Source organism: Periplaneta americana, chromosome 14 (genome assembly GCF_040183065.1).
Source record: "Periplaneta americana isolate PAMFEO1 chromosome 14, P.americana_PAMFEO1_priV1, whole genome shotgun sequence".
In the NCBI taxonomy this organism is placed as follows: domain Eukaryota; kingdom Metazoa; phylum Arthropoda; class Insecta; order Blattodea; family Blattidae; genus Periplaneta; species Periplaneta americana.
The window spans coordinates 1,720,611-1,742,178 of NC_091130.1; the positions used below are offsets into that span (position 1 = coordinate 1,720,611).

At 36.0% G+C, this 21,568-nt stretch overlaps 1 protein-coding gene across 3 annotated transcripts in view; it reads left to right on the forward strand.

Annotated features, from left to right (window-relative positions):
- Positions 1-21,568, forward strand: part of Ets65A (DNA-binding protein D-ETS-3) — a 420,065-nt gene that overhangs the window by 356,755 nt on the left and 41,742 nt on the right. For all 3 annotated transcript variants that reach the window (XM_069844799.1, XM_069844800.1, XM_069844798.1), the window contains 2 exons: positions 7,068-7,115; positions 18,697-18,886. In XM_069844799.1, coding sequence (XP_069700900.1) covers positions 7,068-7,115; positions 18,697-18,886 — 238 coding nt within the window. The remainder of the gene's footprint in view (positions 1-7,067; positions 7,116-18,696; positions 18,887-21,568) is intronic.

Here is a 21,568-nt window from a genome sequence, read left to right on the forward strand (position 1 = left end):
CCTGAGAATTGCTTTTGTTAACGTGGCCCAGACTCCGGACGATTTTGCTAATCAAACGCCGGCAAAGCTTCAAGTGATACAGAGTTTTAAGTCTTCGTAGCTATTTCCGGTAGCTAAGTATATTACAGCCAAATAGTCTCTTCTCAGCAGTTACTACCTCTATCTTGTAATATTTAGTATATCCGATTAATGTTTCATAGGCGTGATTAAAAATGTTCACTTTTAATAGAAGTTTGCTATCATTATTTTTTCTTCAAACTTGATATATAATTTACTATTCTTGGAAAATTCTGTTTTCTAGGATTCAGGATTCTCGTTGTTTGCCAATGTTATGATCTAGCGTTTTTGCTAATTAACACCTTACACCTATGTCCAAGTTCATCTCCCTTGTTTCTAATATCGCAATTAAAGGACTGTGGCAAAAATTGTTACTGGAATATTTTTCTGAATTCTGTTATCATAATACGTTTGAATTCTGACAGCTTATAATATATTTTTGGTAATATAATGTGAGAAAATATTTTCTCAAGTCAATTATTTTTTTGGCTCCATGTGAATTACAGTAATGCCGTACCGATTTTAGCCAACACACTGCGCCAGCAACAACCTTCTATTCTTTTATCCTTCCTCCTCTTAACCTAAAACGTTCATTAAACTCAAAATTCTGCTTTAAATTTGAGATTTATTCTTTCTTTATAAACTCTATGATTTTCATTACCATCTTCATTACTTTTTCTGCAACTAGACCACATCTAATATGTAAAAGTCAATGTGGGTATGTATGTATATACTATAGGTCTTACTAATAAAAACTCTATATACAGACGTTTAACTGTCTTACACTTATACAATGAGTAGCTCGTTTATAAGTCGTGTGTAAATTCCTTACTAATAATCACTACATACGTCGTGTATAACAGTATAACTGTTACACAGCTACGTCATAGTTTCGTCATTACTTCGTTCCGAAAGGTGATAGAATATCTGAGGTTCTCTATTGCATCCGGTAGAGCGCTCTAGTGTGCCGTGTTAAGTATCGATAGTACAACTGACTCTGATCGATTACCACACTATATTTTGGTCAAAGAGTACAAGCTACAGCAATATTATTCTATTTATTCTGTGTTCTTCTAGGCATCTATCATCATAAAATGACAGTCGATACCAACAGCTGTTAGAGGGGCGGCCATTTTTTCTCTATATACAACGCTTAAACAAGGGGTTTCGTGTATACAACTACTGCAAAGCAATTCCCATTGTATAGTTACAGACTGTTTATACATCCATCGCTTATGCATGGTTTATTAGTAACGTTTTCTGTCTCAACTGTGCATAAGTCTCATATAATAACTATACATGGTTTATTAGTAAGACCGTATATGTATATTTTCTATACAAATCTACACGCTTTCACCGATATTTACTAAAGTTTTCACATGTAACCTTCATAATCACAAGCAAAACATAGCCTAGGTTTCATTAAAATTGGACAAATGGACGTTAAATTAATTAAAAAATTGGGAATAAAATTAATTGCGCTCAAACATTCATGTATTTAGTATTGAAATGCAATCTTCTACAGTCAATTGTTCTTTATTATTTCCTGTTGTGTTCAACCAAGGCTTGGTGTTCAACATCGACTTTCACGAGGCCGTGGAAAAAATAGCAGAAAATTAAATAACATTGTTGATACATTATGAAGGCCAAAATCTAGGCAATTGATGCAATAAATATCTTTACGCAGTCCAGGGCCGTATTATGAATTTCTTGATACCGTTGTAGATAGTGAAGAGGCTCTGTTTTATCCAACTGAATTCTTGAATTCTTTGAAACCACAAGGATGGCCACCACATAATTTAATACTCAACGTAATAGAAGTAACATTATTAAGTGGCAAAATGAAAGGAGAAGATGTTTTTATCCCACATGTTTCTATGATAGCCACTAACATGCCTTTCGATTTTAAGCAACTGCAATTTCGGTGCGATTAGCATTTGTAGCTCAAAGACAGTTGCTCAAAGTTACAGACATGCACTGAGAAACTCCGTGTGTTTCACACTGTCAATTATGTAACTTGCTTTCGAGTGAGCAGACCTAAACATATATAGAGGATAACAAAGAATTGTACGCATAAAAAAAACAATTCAATGATACTTTTGTCATGTTCCTAATATAGTATGTGAATGTACGTAAGCTCATTGAAAATACCACTGTATTAATTATTATATATATCAAAATATTAGTGTTCATGTCCAAAAATGTGTTAATGCGAAATTCTGTCTGTATAGCCTAATCATATTGCCATTGTAGTATGTTAAGCTATGTGGAAAGAACAATCTCTTAATTTCTAAAATAGTCTATATATCTCTCGGAATATTATTCGTTGTGTTAAACAATGACTTTCTGCAAAATTATACTTTCCTGTATTCTGTACATAAAATAAAATATAATATAATTAATATGTTCTGAACTTGTGAGATGTAATTTCTGAAGTCATATTTAAGAAACCCGGATATGGTATAAGCAGGCGTACTGCGATCAAGAGATAAAAAAAAGCTTCCAATATAAATTAAATTATTTATATGTATCTATTGATTCTTTGATACGACTAATAGAGAAATAATTTTCGACTCACGATGACATCCCAACGGGTTCAGATTGGGAACAAGGGAATTCCCTATTTATCGTCAGCTGTCTCTGAAGTTCAAGTGAAAGTACACATAAATATGAAATCACCACAGCTTCAGATCAATGTACAGATTTTATAATTACTTTATGTCTGTCCCTGTGCAACGTCACATTTGCGGTGAGGAGGAAAGGAGACGGCAGAAAGGTTGTAATGCTTTTTAATACGCTTACGCCCATGACTAAAATCAGCCACTTGAAATTTAACGGTCACTGCCCGGCAGAGATAAAATGTAAGATCTGTAAAACATTGAGTCAACGCTAATTGGGCGTATAGGGACTAGAGGTGTGTGTTTGTTTTGTTGAACTCCAAGACAATGTTATCTCATTTAAAGTTTGTATGACTGTAGCCTGTATACAGATTCGTTTGGTTTTACTTTGTTTATAGTTTGATTTTTTCTGTTATTTTATTTGTGTTTCTGTCGGTGTGGCTGATGGCCTTAACTACACCAGAGTAAATTAATAAAATAAATAAATATACGGTATAAATATATAAATTTAAAAAAAGCAGTTGAACGTAAAACAAATGATAAAATGTTTTCTTTTTGGAGTCTGAGTTAACTCTGGCAGGCATTTGGCTAAGAAGTCCATTAATTCATGTAAGTAACGGTATGTAAAGATTGATCTTTATGGACGAAGAAAGCTTAGTAAAGACAATTCATTTTGGTTGTCTATAGTTGAGTTTATGAGATTTCCGAAAAGTCTAACAACCAGTTTAATTAAAAATAGGAGCAAAAAAAAAAAACACCGGGTGCTTTTAGCTAGTATTTCATAAGCCATGTAACTTTTGTATTAGCTGTATTAGTGTCCTTTCAAAACTGCACAATTGTACATAAGCCTATACTACTACTAAGATTTATTTCAAATCATCCGTCCTCAAGTGAGGTTGACCACTGGGATCCGGAATTAACAAACATAAAAGTTAAAGAGAAATGAAACGAGCAAAATAATGATTCGATTTGTACATTAAAACAAAAATTTACGTGTTAACATATAGATGATAGTGTAGAATTTGAAGAGAGGCCTTCAGAATTTCCATTACAATCTTCTGAACCTCATAAAAGGGAATTTTAAAGGATTTAAGGATATCACATGTACATTTTGGTAAACAACCCCTCGCTCCAAATAGTAAGCCTGCAACATCCCAGTTGTAAAGGGAAATGCCATATTTTTCACTGAGATATGGAAGACAAGGTACATATTTAGCTCGCTTGTCATCATTTATCTGCAGAACTACTTTCGAAATACCTGTGTGGAACAGAACAGTGTTAATTTGCAAGTGTGCAGTAATAATGCACAAGTGTACACCATACTTCTGTGGAATAGATTCCCAATAAATTGTTACAATCTATTTTATATCGTACCTTACTTTGTAGAATAAGGTCACGTGCACAGCGTACGTGCCTCGTGGGATCCGTAACCATGCAATTACATCTTGGAGAAAACCCTTCGTACGACAAATGAAGGCGAGGCCGCGTACTAACAGGATGGAAATTAACAGTGTGGCCACCACAACTTCCGCACGTCAACTGTGTTAATTGTCCTTTAATTGCACGTTATGGCTCTGTGTTCTTCTGTAATATCTCTATTTACAGAGCTGCCAACTATTACGGATTGTGCGCACTTATTACTAACTTTTTCCCTTTATTTCGGAACTGGGGTCAAAGGAAACATGATTACTGGAGAATAATATTACAATGACCAAAATATATAATACTTTAATTTCGCAGATAGAAAACGAGAGAAAATATGTCAACACTGCTTGGTTCTAGTCCCACGCGCAACTTGTGGGCGAAACCGTCACTTCCATCTGCTACATTCGCTGCTGTTTTTATTAGGTTATTTTACGACGCTTTATCAACAGCTTAGGTTATTTAGCGTCTGAATGAGATGAAGATGATAATGCCGATGAAATGAGTCCGGGGTCCAACACCGAAAGTTACCCAGCATTTGCTCATATTGGGTTGAGGGAAAACCCCGAAAAAAACCTCAACCAGGTAACTTGCCCCGACCGGGAATCGAACCCGGGCCGCCTGGTTTCGCGGCTAGACGCTCTAACCGTTACTCCACAGGCGTGGACTCGCTGGTGTTAAATCAGGAAGCAGGATAATGTGGGGTGTGGCATAGTTTGTGAAATTGTGAACGAATTCGACACTTCATTATCTGTTAGTACACACACCATAACCTATGCGACTGTTGTTTCCAAAATTTGTTCTCAAACTGCATCCACTAGTAAGAAGACAGCAGTATTGCGGCTACACATGTAGTTGCTTTTATGTTATTGAAAACCATGTATTTTGTATTTTTCTGTAGCTCATGATGGACGAGGTGATTGTATAGGACACACTGAAACATGTGGAGAAGTAAAACTGGAAAACATTAGTTTATCATTCTTCATTAATAACGATGAAACAATGGTCAATGCCCAATAAAATTGTTGTTTATATAATTTCTTTCGGTGCATAATATTCCATCATTTGTTTCAGAAATTTGTTCAGATCAATGTTTCCTGAGTCTATATTAGCACAGAAGTATGGTTGTACAAAGACAAAATACATTGCAGGTGAGACAAAGAAAGAAATAGTTACACTTATGCAACAAACAACATTTTCCTTGGCTACTGATGGTGGTACTGAAACAAATTCAGTAAAACATCATCCGCTAGTTGTATATTTTTTAAAATCCTAAGCAAGATTAAATATCCATCCATATTTTAACATTGCTAGAGAGTAGAGTAAAATTACTTTTATAGTTTCTACGCTTAGCGTCTAGCTTATACTTTTTTTCCTGAGGTCCGGCAAAACTCATTTTAATGTTAATTTATACGTTTTTCGTTCATTCACTTACACACGATCGTACGCATATTTATAATCCGAGGAGATAAGAAGCACCATTTGTAGTTCTAAATCAATTTTGCCTTGAAAATGTAAGGACGCGAAAACACAGCACGTCTTCATTGTTAAGATGCGACCCATGTTTTCTTCCGACAGTCATGTGTCCTTGAATGACGGTTACTGCTTCAGAAACGTTTCGTAACGCAGCATGACGTAATTTATTATGGAACAGTTATCACAATCTGAAGGCATACTTTATTCCTTAACGGCAAACAGTCCAAAATAACCGCCTTTTTATCAAATAATCACATGTTGTTAAATGAAAATAACAAGGTAAGTCACTTTGGTAAAACTATCTGAATTAGAGTTTGAAATACATAATAATAATAATAATAATAATAATAATAATAATAATAATAATAATAATAATAATAATAATGTTTTATTTTCGCTGGCAGAGTTAAGGCCATAAGGCCTTCTCTTCCACTCAACCAGCCTTAATCAATACAATACATATTTAAATTACGAATATTTACACTACACTTAAAAGGTTCTCCAGCAATATTCTTCAGTTTTAACGACTAGTAGACTACATATTTACTTAAATTTAGATAAACCTACAAGGTAAAGTAGTAACTTAATTTATGAGCTAATTTAATTCAATCACATACATAAGTTACATACATATATACATACATACATACATACATACATACATACATACATACATACATACATACATACATACATACATACATAACTACCTCTTTTGATCTCATTATGTATCTAAATTGTATCAGTATGTAATTAATTAATTCCGATCCAGTTTTATGTTCAACTATGTAAGCAAGTTTTAATCCTGGTTGAGTGTAAGAGAAGGCGTTACGGCCTTAATTCTGCCAGGTTAAATAAAGCCATTATTATTATTATTATTATTATTATTATTATTATTGTACATACATACATACATACATACATACATACGTACATAGGCCTACATAAGTGTTCTGCCCAAGGGCAGGTTTCTCACTGCAAACCCAGCAATATATCAGTCAGCTTTGACTAAGTGGCTAAGATTTCCTACAAATTATGTTACATTCTTCAAGAATATGTGTTAAAAATATATATACAGTATTATCATACTCACCTATGAAGTTCTAATTTTTTTTATGTAATGTTTAATAAGTTGACTTGCTCTTTCCGTCATTCCAGTTAGCCTATACGTTTTTGTCTCGTATGCATTCTTATTCTTCTTCGGACCGCTCTAAAGACGTAGCCGCTGCAGACTATAGTTTGAGGCAGCGTGTCTGCTCCTGCAGTGTGGGCGCCCGGCGCACCCTCGGGATCCATAACAAAGTGGACAATTGGAGGAGATTCGACCGCACGCGAGGGAGGCTTCGGAATTGTGCTAAAATAATGTTAGCGATTTGATCACTCTTCCGTCGTGATGGACAAATGAAGAGAAACGAGTGTCATGACGTCACGCTGCAGGGGGGGCTGCTTTAAGATGGAAAGTGGCTTGTTCATGACGCGCTTGTTCTGTTGCAGATCCCTACCAGATGTTCGGGCCCACGAGCAGTCGGCTGGCCAGCTCGGGTGAGTAGCCTATAGTTATTATTTGCTGTGATGGGGAAGAGAGGTAGGAAAAGGTTGTAGAGCTTTTTAGTACTCTGACGGCCATGACCAAGATAAGCCACTTTAAATTCAACGGTCAGTCACCGGCAGAGATGCAGGGCGATCCACATAAACCTTAACAATTTAAAAGAGTTAGAATTTCTCTTTGGCAGTTAGTATAAGCTTGTAGATCATGTCAGGCGTACGATATAAATTCTCCCAGAACCACAGAGATCATAATATTAAATTTCAAGTTTATCCCAGAGATACTAGGAAGCTACAGGCCGACTTATGTGCTAATGACTATTGTTATTTGTTTAAATAAATAGGTACATTTCAAGTTTATACTAACTTCCAAAGAGAACTTCTAACTCTTAAAATGGTAAAGGTTTATACAGGCTATAATGCAACATCTGTACTTACACTCACAAGCAAACGTTCTGATGGGGGCAGATAAAAAAGTTCATTTTTTTCTTCCACCATGTTAATAATGTCAAAAGAAGTGCTTATACAAATTTTGGCCACTCGACCGCAATTACGAGACCGTCCAGAAAGTGATTTTCCCTGGGGCTGTTTATAGAAAAAAAAAAAGCACAATTGCATAGAAATATTTATTAAACAGATACAGCAATTGTTGCGCTATTTGTCAACATATCCCCCACTGGAATTGAGACAATTGTCATACCATGAGACCAATTTTTGTGTCGTAGAAGTCAGCAGCCCCAGATCGGAACCAGCATTTGACTGCGTCTGCACCTCTCTCTGTCCATCCCATGATATGAGAAATGTCTCAATTCCGATGGAAAATATGTTGAAAAATAGCTCAACAATTTCTGTGCATCTTCCAATAAATTTATCTAACGAAATTATGTTCTTTTTCTGTTAACGGCCCCTGGCAAACTTATTTTTTTACGGCCCTCGTAATTGCGGTCGAGTGGCCAAAATTTGTATAAGCACTTCTTTTGACATTGTTAACATGGTGGAAGAAAAACTTCATCTGCCCCCATCAGAACGTTTGCTTGTCAGCTGTTAAATGGTTGCAGACGTTTCTTTAACTACTATTTAGAATATTCCCACTTTCTCTTTTAATAGCCTACGCTTTATTTCAAACTAGAGTAGGCCTGTTCACAATAGTTATTTATCCAACAAGTGGATAATCTTGATGATTATGGCATGAGTGAATGTTTGTCGCACTCACTATCGTTCGTGTGACACTTTTCACGAGTGTCATAATAAGATTATCCACGAGTTGGATACAACACTTTATGGCATCTTAGCATTGTAAATTGTAGGAAATAAATTATGACAGAAATTCAGTTCGGGATCCATAGCTGACAAAGTGTCTTCATATGTTCGTATCGATTAGTTGCGCCTGGACTTGGCATAGAGTAAAAAGTAATGGATGATTTTGCACGTTAAGTTACAAATGTTCCTTTATTTTGTTAATATAGTTTCTCTGAACCACAGAACTGTTTTATGTGATATTACAAAAGTGTTAAACATTGGAAATAAATGATACGTTACCTTCTGTCCTGCATTTCATTTCTGTTGCGTCGCGCGTAGAAGCGATAACCAAGATAGCAAGCGTTCCGGTATTACGTCATAGCAAACACGTCATTGCTTTCATCGACACGCGTGCTATAATAAGTCAAATACGCACGATTTTCGGTGTAGTAACAACTTGTTTGTAAAAATATTATAGTCCTGTTTGTAAGGATAAATGAACCTGTCATAAACTACGTGCTTGATTTGTAATGTGATATAAGGATGCCGGACAGATGTGTTGCTTTGCTTCGGGGTGTAAAAGCAATGTTGCTATGTTGAGATATAGAGTCTGATGCTTCACACTCTTATATTGAAATGGTGATCGATACCTAATAAATATAAGAAGACCCATAATAGGTAAATTGAAAAAGAACAATTTGCTCTTACCGTTTGAAAAAACAGCTGATGAGAGGATGAAAGAGTAATGGAACGGAGAAAAATCCTCTCCGGCGCCGGGATTTGAACCCGGGTTTTCAGCTCTACGTGCTGATGCTTTATCCACTAAGCCACACCTGATACCCATCCCGGTGTCGGACAGAATTGTCTCTGATTAAGTTCCAAATCTTGGGTTCCCTCTAGTGGCCGCCCTCTGCACCACGTCATAGATGTCTATGAACGTACTTCGGTACATTAATATATATATGATATGCGTAAATCACTTCGTGATTTAAGACCGCGCTTATTCCGTCGGATCCCGGCCGACTAGTCACTCATAACGAGTGCACCTCAGCACATGTGTGGACTTCAGTCCTACGTTCATAGACATCTATGACGTAGTGCAGAGGGCGGCCACTAGAGGGAACCCAAGATTTGGAACTTAATCAGAGACAATTCTGTCCGACTCCGGGATGGGTATCCGGTGTGGCTTAGTGGGTAAAGCATCAGCACGTAGAACTGAAAACCCGGGTTCAAATCCCGGTGCCGGAGAGAATTTTTCTCCGTTCCATTACTCTTTCATCGTATGATGACGCAGAATATCTGCATGGAAATATCATATGTACTTCGGTACATTAAAATATAGCTGATGAGAGGCTAGCTTCACAACAGTCGTTTACTTGACTTCATCACTGGAGTGAAAGTAATGAAAGTCTTCCAATAAATTTAATGCGATGCTTTGTACATAATCATGTAATGGGATGGGCCGAAATTATTAATAATTGACTAAACTACGCCCAGTTTCTCCAACGTGAAATAGATATCTACCATGTACCGGTATCGAATGGATGACTGAAGTTTTTGCGTTAGTCCTATCGGTTCAACAAATCGTCTGCTAAATTATGGGTCCGTCAACGAGGAGTTACCCACTCTGTAAATTGTGACCCATGTGCATGATGAAGGTTCTATACCTCTGCTATCACGAAACTTATTACAACTGTGTGTTGAACTAAATTACTATTATTGGGACAGAAAAAAAATGTTCTCTTAATGTTCAAGTTGCCTGTGGCCATTTCTTGAAAATTAGAAATAGGCCCGTTACTGCACGATTCCCTGGATCTGTTCATGACAACACAGTCTTCTACAGTTCCCATATTAGAGCTACTGCATTTTGCTTGTCCTTGTCGTTCATCTCTCGTGACTCCAATAACATCCTAAATCCTAATACTGAAGGTATAATGATGGCCATATTAGAACAAGAGCGTCTATTCTATATACGCTTGGTATCTGGAGAAGGAGTTGTCCTTGTTTATATCTCTGGTCCTAAGAATTGAATTGAATAATCAATAATAAATATATAAAATGCAAATTACGCTATCGTAGAATCTAGCGGATATTTGTGAAACTGACCAACCAATCAGTAGAGTTTGCGGTGTTCATGAAACACATCAAAGCTTTAACAAATCAATAGGGACCGAATGGCTCTCTTTTTATCTCAGTGTTCGAGAAACCGGGCATAAATGATTGAATTGTAGACATACTCATTGATATATTCTGAAATCAAGTCCTGGTTATTATCGACAATAATGTGTTAGACAATTATTGCGGCTCATCGAAGTGTCTTGCATAGTTATGGAAGCATTGCAATTTGTGCTGACGTTGATGTATAAAATGACAATAATTGCAGCGAAGAGAATGTCTATGGTATAGGCTATATTCTCTAGGAGACCTATTTAAAAAAAACGTCTTAGGGCCGATTGTACAAACCATTTAATCTTAAATCAGAGGTTAAATTGAGCCTCGTTCTAGCTGAACTTGGAATTTTGTGTTGTATAAAGACTAATCTGAGATTAATTTGTCTCAAACTAAAGTCAACTTTGACTGAAGAAATTTCTCCGATTAAGTTAGATGATCCAAGTTCAGTTATTTATTTTCTGTTTGAAATATACGCGTGACAGATTGTGCAAATAAAATATCCATTATTACTATTAATATTAATAGATATGGTAAGTACATTTATATATCAATTTCTTGCCATAATACACAAACATTCTTATATTTTATAAGGCTCTATCGTGTTCAGCAGTATGAAATAACATAACCTATAATTATATTATGTTTATAACAACTATTAATTATTAATGGATATGATAGGTACATTCATAAATTTTCAAATTGTCGTTTTATAAAGCTTTATTATGTTTAGCAGTATCAAACACCTTAACATGGTAACAATTTGGAGATCAGTCAACCTTCTTCTTATTGTTCGCCATTATTTACAATGTACAAAACAAACCAGTGTCTCCAACAGAGTGTACGGAAATTCGCCAAAAAGTAGTTGGAAAGTCGCTAGATTTCTCATTATTAACAAAGAAAGATTAAATTTTGTCACTATGGGGTGCTAAAAAGGTCGCTAAATCCCTATTTAAGCAATATAAAAGTTAAAAGAAATTGTCGTTAAAAAAGAGTTAAATTCGCTAGATTGGCAATACTGAACAAACCTGTACAACATGGTTCGCGCATCACATACTTCACATGTTTATGCGATGTTGCCATATCCTTTTCACGTGAACTTAGATTGCATTTGAACCAAGGTAATTTGATCGCAAAAAAGTTTTATATAATAGAAGAAGTGTCTGAACTCGGTTCACTTTCCGATCTTCGATCAAAGTTGATCTTTAGTCAGCGAGTTTTATACAATTGGGCCTTAGAATGTACTGTAGGTACCTTATTTGATAAATGAGGATTATACTACATACGAGTGTTGATCTCTGTGTTGTAGCCCTGACCCACTTATACGAGTTGCAAAAAAATCTCACTCGTTGTTACACATATCCCCTAGTAGACTGATGCACTTCTCTCGGAGATCCTTTAACATTTCCACAGCTTCCTGGAAGAATCTTTGCAAACCACTGGTTTACGGGCTGCATGACTTCATTATTGGATGAACATTTGTTCCCATGCAGTGTTCTTTCAGTTTTTGGAATAGCCTGAAGTCACTGGGTGCCAGATCTGGCTAATAGGAAATTCCATTCCTGCTGTTGAAATTGTAGCCATTGCAACTAAAGACTTGTGACTTGAAGCATTGCTTTGGTGGAAAAGAGCCTTTCGACTCAACTTGCCACGACGTTTCTTCTTGATAGCATCCCGCAATTTTTCAATTAACTTTGTATGAAAAAGGTCTGTTATTGTGGCGCCTTTTTGCAAATAAACTATCAAACTAAACACCTTGGGCATCCAAAAAAAAAAAAAAAAAAAAACAGAGAGCAAAACCTTGCCTGCCGATGGCTGCACCTTGAATTTTTTATGCGTCGGTGAACCATTATGTTTCCACTCCATACTTTGAATTTTGGTTTCAGAGTCATAATGGTGAAGCCATGTGCACACTATGGTATGGGAAGCCTGCTTCCTCTCCTATATTCCTGATGGTGACTTGTCGATCTGCACTTTATTGATGTTTTCTGGTGTTGTGACAGTTCTCGAAGGGCCGCCACCATGTTCTTCGTCACACGATGTTCCCCCACATTTAAACGTTCGACACCACGTTTTTATTCTACCATAAGATACAGTAGATTCTCCCAAGATAGCTGTCATATCTTGGTGAATTTGAGATGGAGACATTCCCTTCTTTTGAAGATGTATCTCTTTGCTCGACAGGCTAAAATCTCTACTGACGCAGCACCTCCGGCCACTCGAACACTTGCTACGAGCCAACGCGGACATGTACGGTGCTATGCATAGACATTTCACTAGCCCGCGCTACGAGCGTGCTAAACTAGCCTCGGCTATTGACTGATTACTTGTACAGGGTTCATATATCATATATCATATCATACATCATATCATATATCATATATATATTTCATATCATATCATATCATATCATATCATATTATATCATATCATATATATCATATCATATATCATATCATATCATATCATATATCATATCATATCATATATCATATCATATATCATATATCATATCATATCATATATATCATATATCATATCATATCATATCATATATATCATATCATATATCATATATCACATCATATCTCATATCATATCACATCATCTCATATCATATCATATCATATCATATCATATCATATCATATCATATCATATCATATCATATCATATCATATCATATCATATCATATCGGTAACACTGGTTTATGAATACGAAAAGCGTTAGTTCGCTGATCATCCACCGGAGGCCCGCGCTAAGAATATCTATGAATATGGCCCGTACAGACTTGCCTTGGCTTATAGCCATAACACATTTCTGTCATTTGTGTGCTCAGGGTTACGGCATAGGGATCAACCCACGTAGCCTATGTTATATGGCTCTATCTAATTTAAACTGAACAACACGGTCAACTGTCAGGATTGTGCAAGTCTGGTGAAAAATACCCAGGAGTTAGAATGTGAGATCATGTGGTGAACTGGCAGTTCCCACGGAAAAATTGTGATATTTGTGAAAGGTAGGCCTATTACAGCTGTTGGCTTGCGGAAAATATCAGAGTTGGTTTCTAACCGTGCATAATAAACATAACCATTTTATATTGTGTTCACTAAGTGAGAAAGAAGATCTTGTATTCTGATATCACCATAAATCACATCAATAAATGTATTTGTATTCGTAATAAAAATATCGATTTTATGAAAATGACAATGGCAATTATTGCATCTAATTATTACCCAAGGTAGGCCTACAGAATAATATGTGGAGTGCAGGCCCAATCATTTTGCTGCGTGTCATTAGCCTGGAATCCGGTTCCCCTTGACTTGTAACCCCAACACTCGTTTTCACAGCGCCACGTGCCCCTGGCTCAGGGGGCGAGTTGGCCTTAATTAACTATAAACCACGCCTGGAAAATCACGCCACGTGGAATCGACAGATTTATCACAAACGTCATAAAGTCCAGCCGTAACATAGGTGACGTCACATCCGACGTGGGAGCGAGCGAGAGGTGTGCATATTCATGCCGGCACTGGAGTGTGACGGCGCAGCGTCGAACCGCGGACCTGCACGCTGCTGCCTCTTCGTGACTTGGCAGCGATTCTTCAAGATGGATCACTGCAGCCGCTCCAGGCCGCGCCAGCGACTTGCTGTAATCGATGGCTTCGCCGTAATTATGGACTGGAAATAGAATTCGAGTGTCCTCCCGTGTTGCTTGCTGAACGCGATTGTGCGAATGGAACACATGATGCGATGTCTGTACAGCGTGCCTAAAGCTGCTTGTACACGATGACATTTACGAGAAAGCTTGCCAAAGATTGTTCAATACTGAAAAAGATTTTCCAAAGACTGGTTCACAATGGTGAAGATCTGACAAGACTTCAAAACATGTGCTCCAAGTTCATTGTAACCTGTATAGGCCTACCTACCGAATATTACAATATTAATATGTAAATCCTTTGGAGAAATAACAATATTATGTATTACTTAAGGGGAGGCAGAGGTGAAATTTTCGAACAAAACTGAAGAAAAAATGAAAATTTGGTTTTTTCCATTTTTATTATCTTTACTTTGATAGTCCGATATTAGTTTTTGATTTCGTGCCCTTAAAATTATGAAATTAAAGCCAAGATGACTGTATTATTATATTATTCCCATAATAAACTAATACTTATCATTCTTTATATACCTTCTCTGAACATATAAATAAAATATAGGGGAGCGAGAAAGTGTATAAGCTGATGTGTAGAGAGAAATATAAGATTTATAGGAAGTGAGAGTATTGTGAAAGGTTTAGGTGTAAGTGGAATAGAGAGAAAGTTGAAAGTGAGCGCAAATATGAATGAGTGAAAAGTGAAAAAGGGTTAAAAGAAATGAACAAGTGACAGCATAAAATTAGTACTGACATTTGAACGTTGGAACAGTAAATGAATATAAGAGACAGATAGGAGAAAAGGTCAAAGAACAAGTAAGGCAAATAATTCAATCTGATAATTTGTAGAGAATAAGTGAAATTGAAATCTTAGTGAATAGTAGTTAGAGGAAAAAGGGGGTTTGAAAGGCATATATAAATTTAGATATATTACGATTAATGATCAAATAGAGAATAGCAAACGAAATGTAGGAGATGCACTGAAAGGGAGATTGAACAAGTAATAATAAAAAAAGTACATAGTTTAATTGGTAGAAGTTGTGTAGACATGTACTGCAAATATGTGTTACTGTAAGTGGTAATGGTGGCACCGGATACAGAAATGTGAGGTACACCATTACATGTAAAGAAGTGCTGTGAAGAAATATATCATATATCAAATATAAATAAAAAGAAATATTGAAAATTTCTTACAATATGGTGCATGGAGCATTTTATATCAAACGATATAAAGTTTTATAAAATTATTAATATTAACAGAACTATTGTACTTAGAAAGTTGAAACTTGGTATGTCCATTACTAATAACATACTTAGTATCAAACAAATCGGATGAATTTTGTGGATTTTGAAATATTCACCTCTGCCTCCCCTTAACTAACTATAAGTTAACGGCACCCTAAAACGAAGAATAGTCTATTGCGATTGCATTTTGTTTTAAAATGAAATATTTTTGCTTAGTATGCGCCTCGTGTAGGTTATAATCGTCATTAAAAATACATAATATATTTATACTTAACTCCAGATATCTGCCTTGATGTTTCCATAGGCCTACGCATTATTTTCTATTTTGTTGTATTATCCCGTACAGTATTGGTTTAATTCATATAATTCAATTAACTCGCGAACAAGTTTTCCCCGCCAGGACGCCATGATTTTTTTTGCAGTTATTTTCGTCATTATATTTTCGAATCGCATTCGTCACTTCCTTCAAAGAATTGTCAAGTCATTAATCGATTAGATCATGTTCTTATTTAGTTTCAAGACAATCAACGACTTTTAAAGTACTACTGCAAGTGATTTGACAATAAAACTTATGAAGTGTTGGCAAGTCTTGAAAAATCTTGCGAAGCGCTTAATTTGACGAAAATGTGATCGTGAACAACTCTGAATAGCGGACACCTGTGTATAACGGACATTTCCCAGTTCCTTGACAGAAATTCATGGGTTCAAATGAACATGTTACTTAGTAATAAGGAAGAAAATTATATCGCCGTCGCCAATTAAAACTTTTGAATAACGGACAGACTGAAAAGGAACTCTTACAGTTTGTGGAATTCAAATCAGTGATGGCATAATTTCTCATCGGTGAGAACTACATTTCTTCATAAAAGCGCATAGGCCTATTGTTCATGTTGGTTCTTGTGAAGTTCGTCCCATATGCGTTAAAATGTCGCAGGAAGGCAAAGGATGAACAAGTTGAGATGATCTATGCCTACCAAAAGAGAAAATGGCCGCGCAGCTTACTCTGGAGACAAACACAGACCACTGATATTAAAAAAAAAAGAAAAGATAGGCGTGGACTGGAAATGAAACGCTCTGACTTAGAATTTGATATGATTGCAATACAACAAATTAATGCCAGGTACATTTTATGACATACTAAAATGAACACAAGTACAATTTCTGACCCCAATTAATACTGTAGGCCTACATGTACTGTATTAGTGTTTCTGCATACCGTTCATGAAGCAAAACATTAAAATTTGCTTGAGTAAATCAATTTATTATCCAAAAAATTTGATTTATTTCGATTTTAATGTTTTTAAAATTGGACTAATATATAAATACACATTATTAAAACATTATAAAAAATCACGAGAAATGTAAAGAAGAACGACGTGTTTAAGTTATCACAAAAAATTTGACATATCCGTTAGCTGAATCTAAATGTTACAGAACCACTGGACTGGATCACAGCCAGAGTTATACAGCAATAAACCCAAACCTAGGTAATTTTTATTTTGATGAACTTAAATTGTTCAATATTCATGTCCTTTACCTTCTTATTATTATCAATATATTTATTCATTCAAACCTATTTTCTGTTCTTGATGTGATTCTTTGAACCTTACCTTAATTCCTGGTTTGTAATTATTTATTTAAACTTTGTTATATTGCATTTTAGTGGAAACTAGTTAATTGTGGGACCCTCCCCGAAGACGAGTCTGCATAGACTGGTGTGCTATGGTTACTGTCTGTTATCTTTATATTGTAGTTCGTAAATTACATTTGCTCCTAAATATAAAAGTCATAATCAATATTTATTAATAATTTGAGCTTTGTTTTCAGATAACTTTACAGAATTGATTTCCTATTAATATGCTAAACAGTTGTTATATTTATATTATATCTAAACTAGTGGCTTGTGCAGCAAATGCTGCTGCAAACTAAGTTCGTTAGACGTTCAAATAAACATTTTTCAGATTTACTTTCAATGAAGAATACTTGTCTTTTTGATAGTTATTTGCTTCCATAATAATGAAACATACTCCCTCTGAATGGATTTTTTTAGGCCAAATACTATTTCTTGAACCTATCCAACTTCAGTTTTTGAGTTTCAACGCGAAAACGCAAGTATCAATGTCAGGACGATAGCAGTAGCTATTTCAGGTCATTGTGGATTGTAGGCAAAAGTTAAAAAATGTCAAATTTGCTAAGCTTTCGAACAATAGCATTTTCGTATAGCTGCTGCATGTAGAACTTGAAATGTACTAAGAGATCTTGCTGAAATGATCTGGAGACTACAACATTTTCTAGGCCTCTTATTTTATTAGTAAGTAATACCTTTTTATCTTTCCTTACGAACTGTAATTTTTGCGCTCTCTCGAGCCAATACTGAAGACAATGACACATATCAATATCTACACTACACCGCCATTAAGTATATGAAAAAGACCCAACCCCACTGGGTTAATAAGTATAAAAATATTTGATTTTTAATAAAAATATTATTATCTTAAGTTTTGTAGTTATATATAGCAGTCACTCAGTAAATTATAGAAATGAAGATCTAAATTAAGATATTCTCTACATTTACTTACATAACCTCAGAACGTTTCACTTTCATGTCATCAATATGGCATGAATATTATGTACAATTAATGAAGAATAGACGCATCATGATATTAACTATAATAATATTTAATTTCTAATGGTAATAATGTCATCAAACCACCTCAAGTTTCGTAGATTTGAATATCCAATACACAGCTGTACTCAGAAAATTATACACTGTAGAACAAGTTTTTAATAACAAATTGAATTGAGCTCTAAATATGTCGGCAATCCTGCAGGTCATGGCCTTCGTGTAATAGCATATTGTTTATTGTAGTGTCTGTTTTGTACTGAAATTCAATCAAGTCGGCCGTGAGTCAATAAAATTAGTTCTCAAAACTTACAACAGATGGATTTTGGAAAATAGGAAAATTATGTAGGAAAATTGACATTTCACCGAAAACTACTACTTTTCCGAAAAACTTCGGGTTCCAAGCTTCAAAATGAGGGGCCATTTATTAAAATCTGTTCAGCCGTTTTCGTATAATTTCCATTACCAGTTCAAATTATATATATAGATAGTTTTACACTATAAATGGTAGTTCCAAGTTATTATGTATACATTTCTAATGTCTTCAGATAATAGTCTATTATTATTATTATTATTATTATTATTATTATTATTATTATTATTATTATGTACAGTATGAAGTTGAAAGTTGACAACACTTGTGTTTGGTGCAGGCTCGGGACAGATCCAGCTGTGGCAGTTCCTGCTGGAGCTGCTGTCCGACTCGTCCAACGCGAACTGCATCACGTGGGAGGGCACGAACGGGGAGTTCAAGCTCACGGACCCCGACGAGGTGGCGCGTCGCTGGGGCGAGCGGAAGTCCAAGCCCAACATGAACTACGACAAGCTGAGCAGGGCGCTCAGGTGAGCCACGCTTCCTTCGCTTGTAACAAACCATCTACAGACTGGTAAGAGTTCAACAGATGATTTGGAAAGATTGAGAGAAGTCGTAGGTTTTCTTCTCATTGAGGGACTCTTACTGCCTGGCAACATGTTTGATTGCCAAGCGGTGGTGAAACAATGACTCGCTTAGATCAAAATTACATAAATTCTTGCTTAATAGATTAATAAAGTGTTTAAAATTTTCCACTTATAAAAATAATACCTGTCCACTATTTTCATTATTACAGTTACTTTGAGTAGAATTCAAACACCTTAGTAGTCGTCAGAACTCGCTGAAATGGGTAACGGGTAAGGAGTGTGTCGGAATATGCACCGTCTTGCAGAAGGGAGAGGGAGAAAACAGCCACGGATGCACTCTAGTGCCTCTCTTATCCGCGAGTAAGAGACGCTAGCACTGTGCTGATGACCGCTGCTGTAGTGGCTAAATGTCATTACATCGATATATTTTACATTTTTATCCCCATAGCATAGTTGCAGTAAAATACTGAATGAATGAATGAATGAATGAATGAATGAATGAATGAATGAATGAATGAATGAATGAATGAATGAATGAATGAATGAATGAAGTCACTGTGTCCCATGAAGGGCTAGGGCCTCCTACAGGAGTGAAAGCTTGGTTGGTGTGGTTCACATGATGAGCTATTTCACGTGAACAATATTCACATTCACATTCACATTGTGAGATACACTAGAGTTTGTCAGATTTTAGTTCTATATGAGTTTGTTCACTATCTGTCTCCACTCGTTCCTGTTGCGGGCGATGGTTGACCAGTTCCCTCCCAGCTGCTGCTTGAATGTATCTGCCCATCTGCCTTGTGTTCTCCTCCCTATGTGCGGGTCCCACATGGTGGTTTCTCGCGCCCATCTGCCTTGTTGCTGCCTTGCTACATGGCCACCCCACTTCCACTTCATTATGAGGGCTTTTTCTGTGATGTTCTCAGAAGCTGTAATTTTCTGCAGTGCCGTGTTGGAGACCTTGTCTTTCAGTGAAACGCCAACTATAAAATAAAATACTAATAAATTAATTTTCATAATTTAACTAAATATGGACCTGGGTAGCGTAGTGGGTATAGCGCTGGCTTTCTGTGCTCGAGGTTGCGGGTTCGATCCCGGCCCAGGTCGATGCCATTTAAGTATGGTTAAATGCGACAGGCTCATGTTAGTAGATTTACTGGGATGTAAAAGAACTCGTGCGGGACAAAATTACGGCACACCGGCGACGCTGATATAACCTCGGCAGTTGCGAGCGTCGTCAAATAAACCATATTTTTAAACTAACTAGCTAACCCAACTTGATTATAATTGTTTATGTATTATATATAGACTTAATTGAATCATATCAACTCATAAATTAAGTTATCACTATTTCGCATAGACTTTATCTCTCAAAACAGATCTAATTAAATAACACACCCGTGTCGCTACAAGGCTACTGCTCTGGAATGTTTAGTGTATTTACGTATTATGTGACTTATGTCACTAATGTATTCATTGAGGTTGGTTGGGTGGAATAGAAGGCCTTATAGCAGCGAAAATAAAACATTCTATATTATTCCTATAAATAAACCTCATTCGATGTGATGAAGTGTTAATCTGTTATTTCTAAACTACGTGGGTTTTTCCTGTGTACTCTACCTTTTACTGAATCCCAAACATAAAAATCTAAGTCGGGGGATCAAGGAGGTCACACATTAATACTAATGAGTATAGTCTATTGTGAAACACTCGATTAATTTCTTATAGTGAAACGTTCGCTGTATGAGCGGTGCGGAAACTTATTGAAGGAATGAGTAATTTCATTCCGGCTCAAGAAATTGGTGTAGAATAATATTCAGTACCTTCGGCGTTAATTACTGTTTCTTGCTCTACTCGTAAATGTCAGATTTTTCAGTGGACCAGATACAACCATGCTTCGTAGGAGAAGAAATATGCCTAAGATATAGGTCCATTCCTTTATCGTGCACGTTATTCACAAAATGTACGTCTTTTTCAGAATCGTCTAGATGCAGTTTGTGACACATACTAATTTTGTACGATTTGATTTTAAGAACTTTTTAGCTCTATACGCAAAATTCCCTCTTGTTGAGAAAACCTTCTAATGTTAGAGGAATTTTCCCGGCCGTAATGAATGTTATCCAACCTTTTTTTCCGTAAAAACGTTTTTTTTTTTACTTTCTGCGTACCGTAAACTGGAGTTACTTTGAACACACAGGAAACTTTCAACATTTTTTCAGAAAATCATGTTTAGGTTTCTAGATGCTACACTTGTTAGATGGAGGTAAATTTGGTATGAGAATGATTTTTATGATAATTTACCTCCATCTATAACAAGTCCAGCATGTAGAAACCTAAATATGATTTTCTGAAAAAATGTTCAAATTTTCCTCTGTGTTCAAAGTAACCCCAGTTTACGGTACCTCATCTGTAATACTTGCAGTCCCCGAAATTTACGTACCGTACTAATTTACGGATTGTTTGAAGAGCTGGACCTTCCAAACCAGGAGATCTTTCTGCAAATAGTCTTGATCAAGGGATTCTATAAGTGCGTAAGAACACACGGTCTTCTAAATAAAAATAAAAGCCAGGCACATTGCACGCTTCTTAAAATGCAGCACTCTGAATACATATAAGCCTACTTTA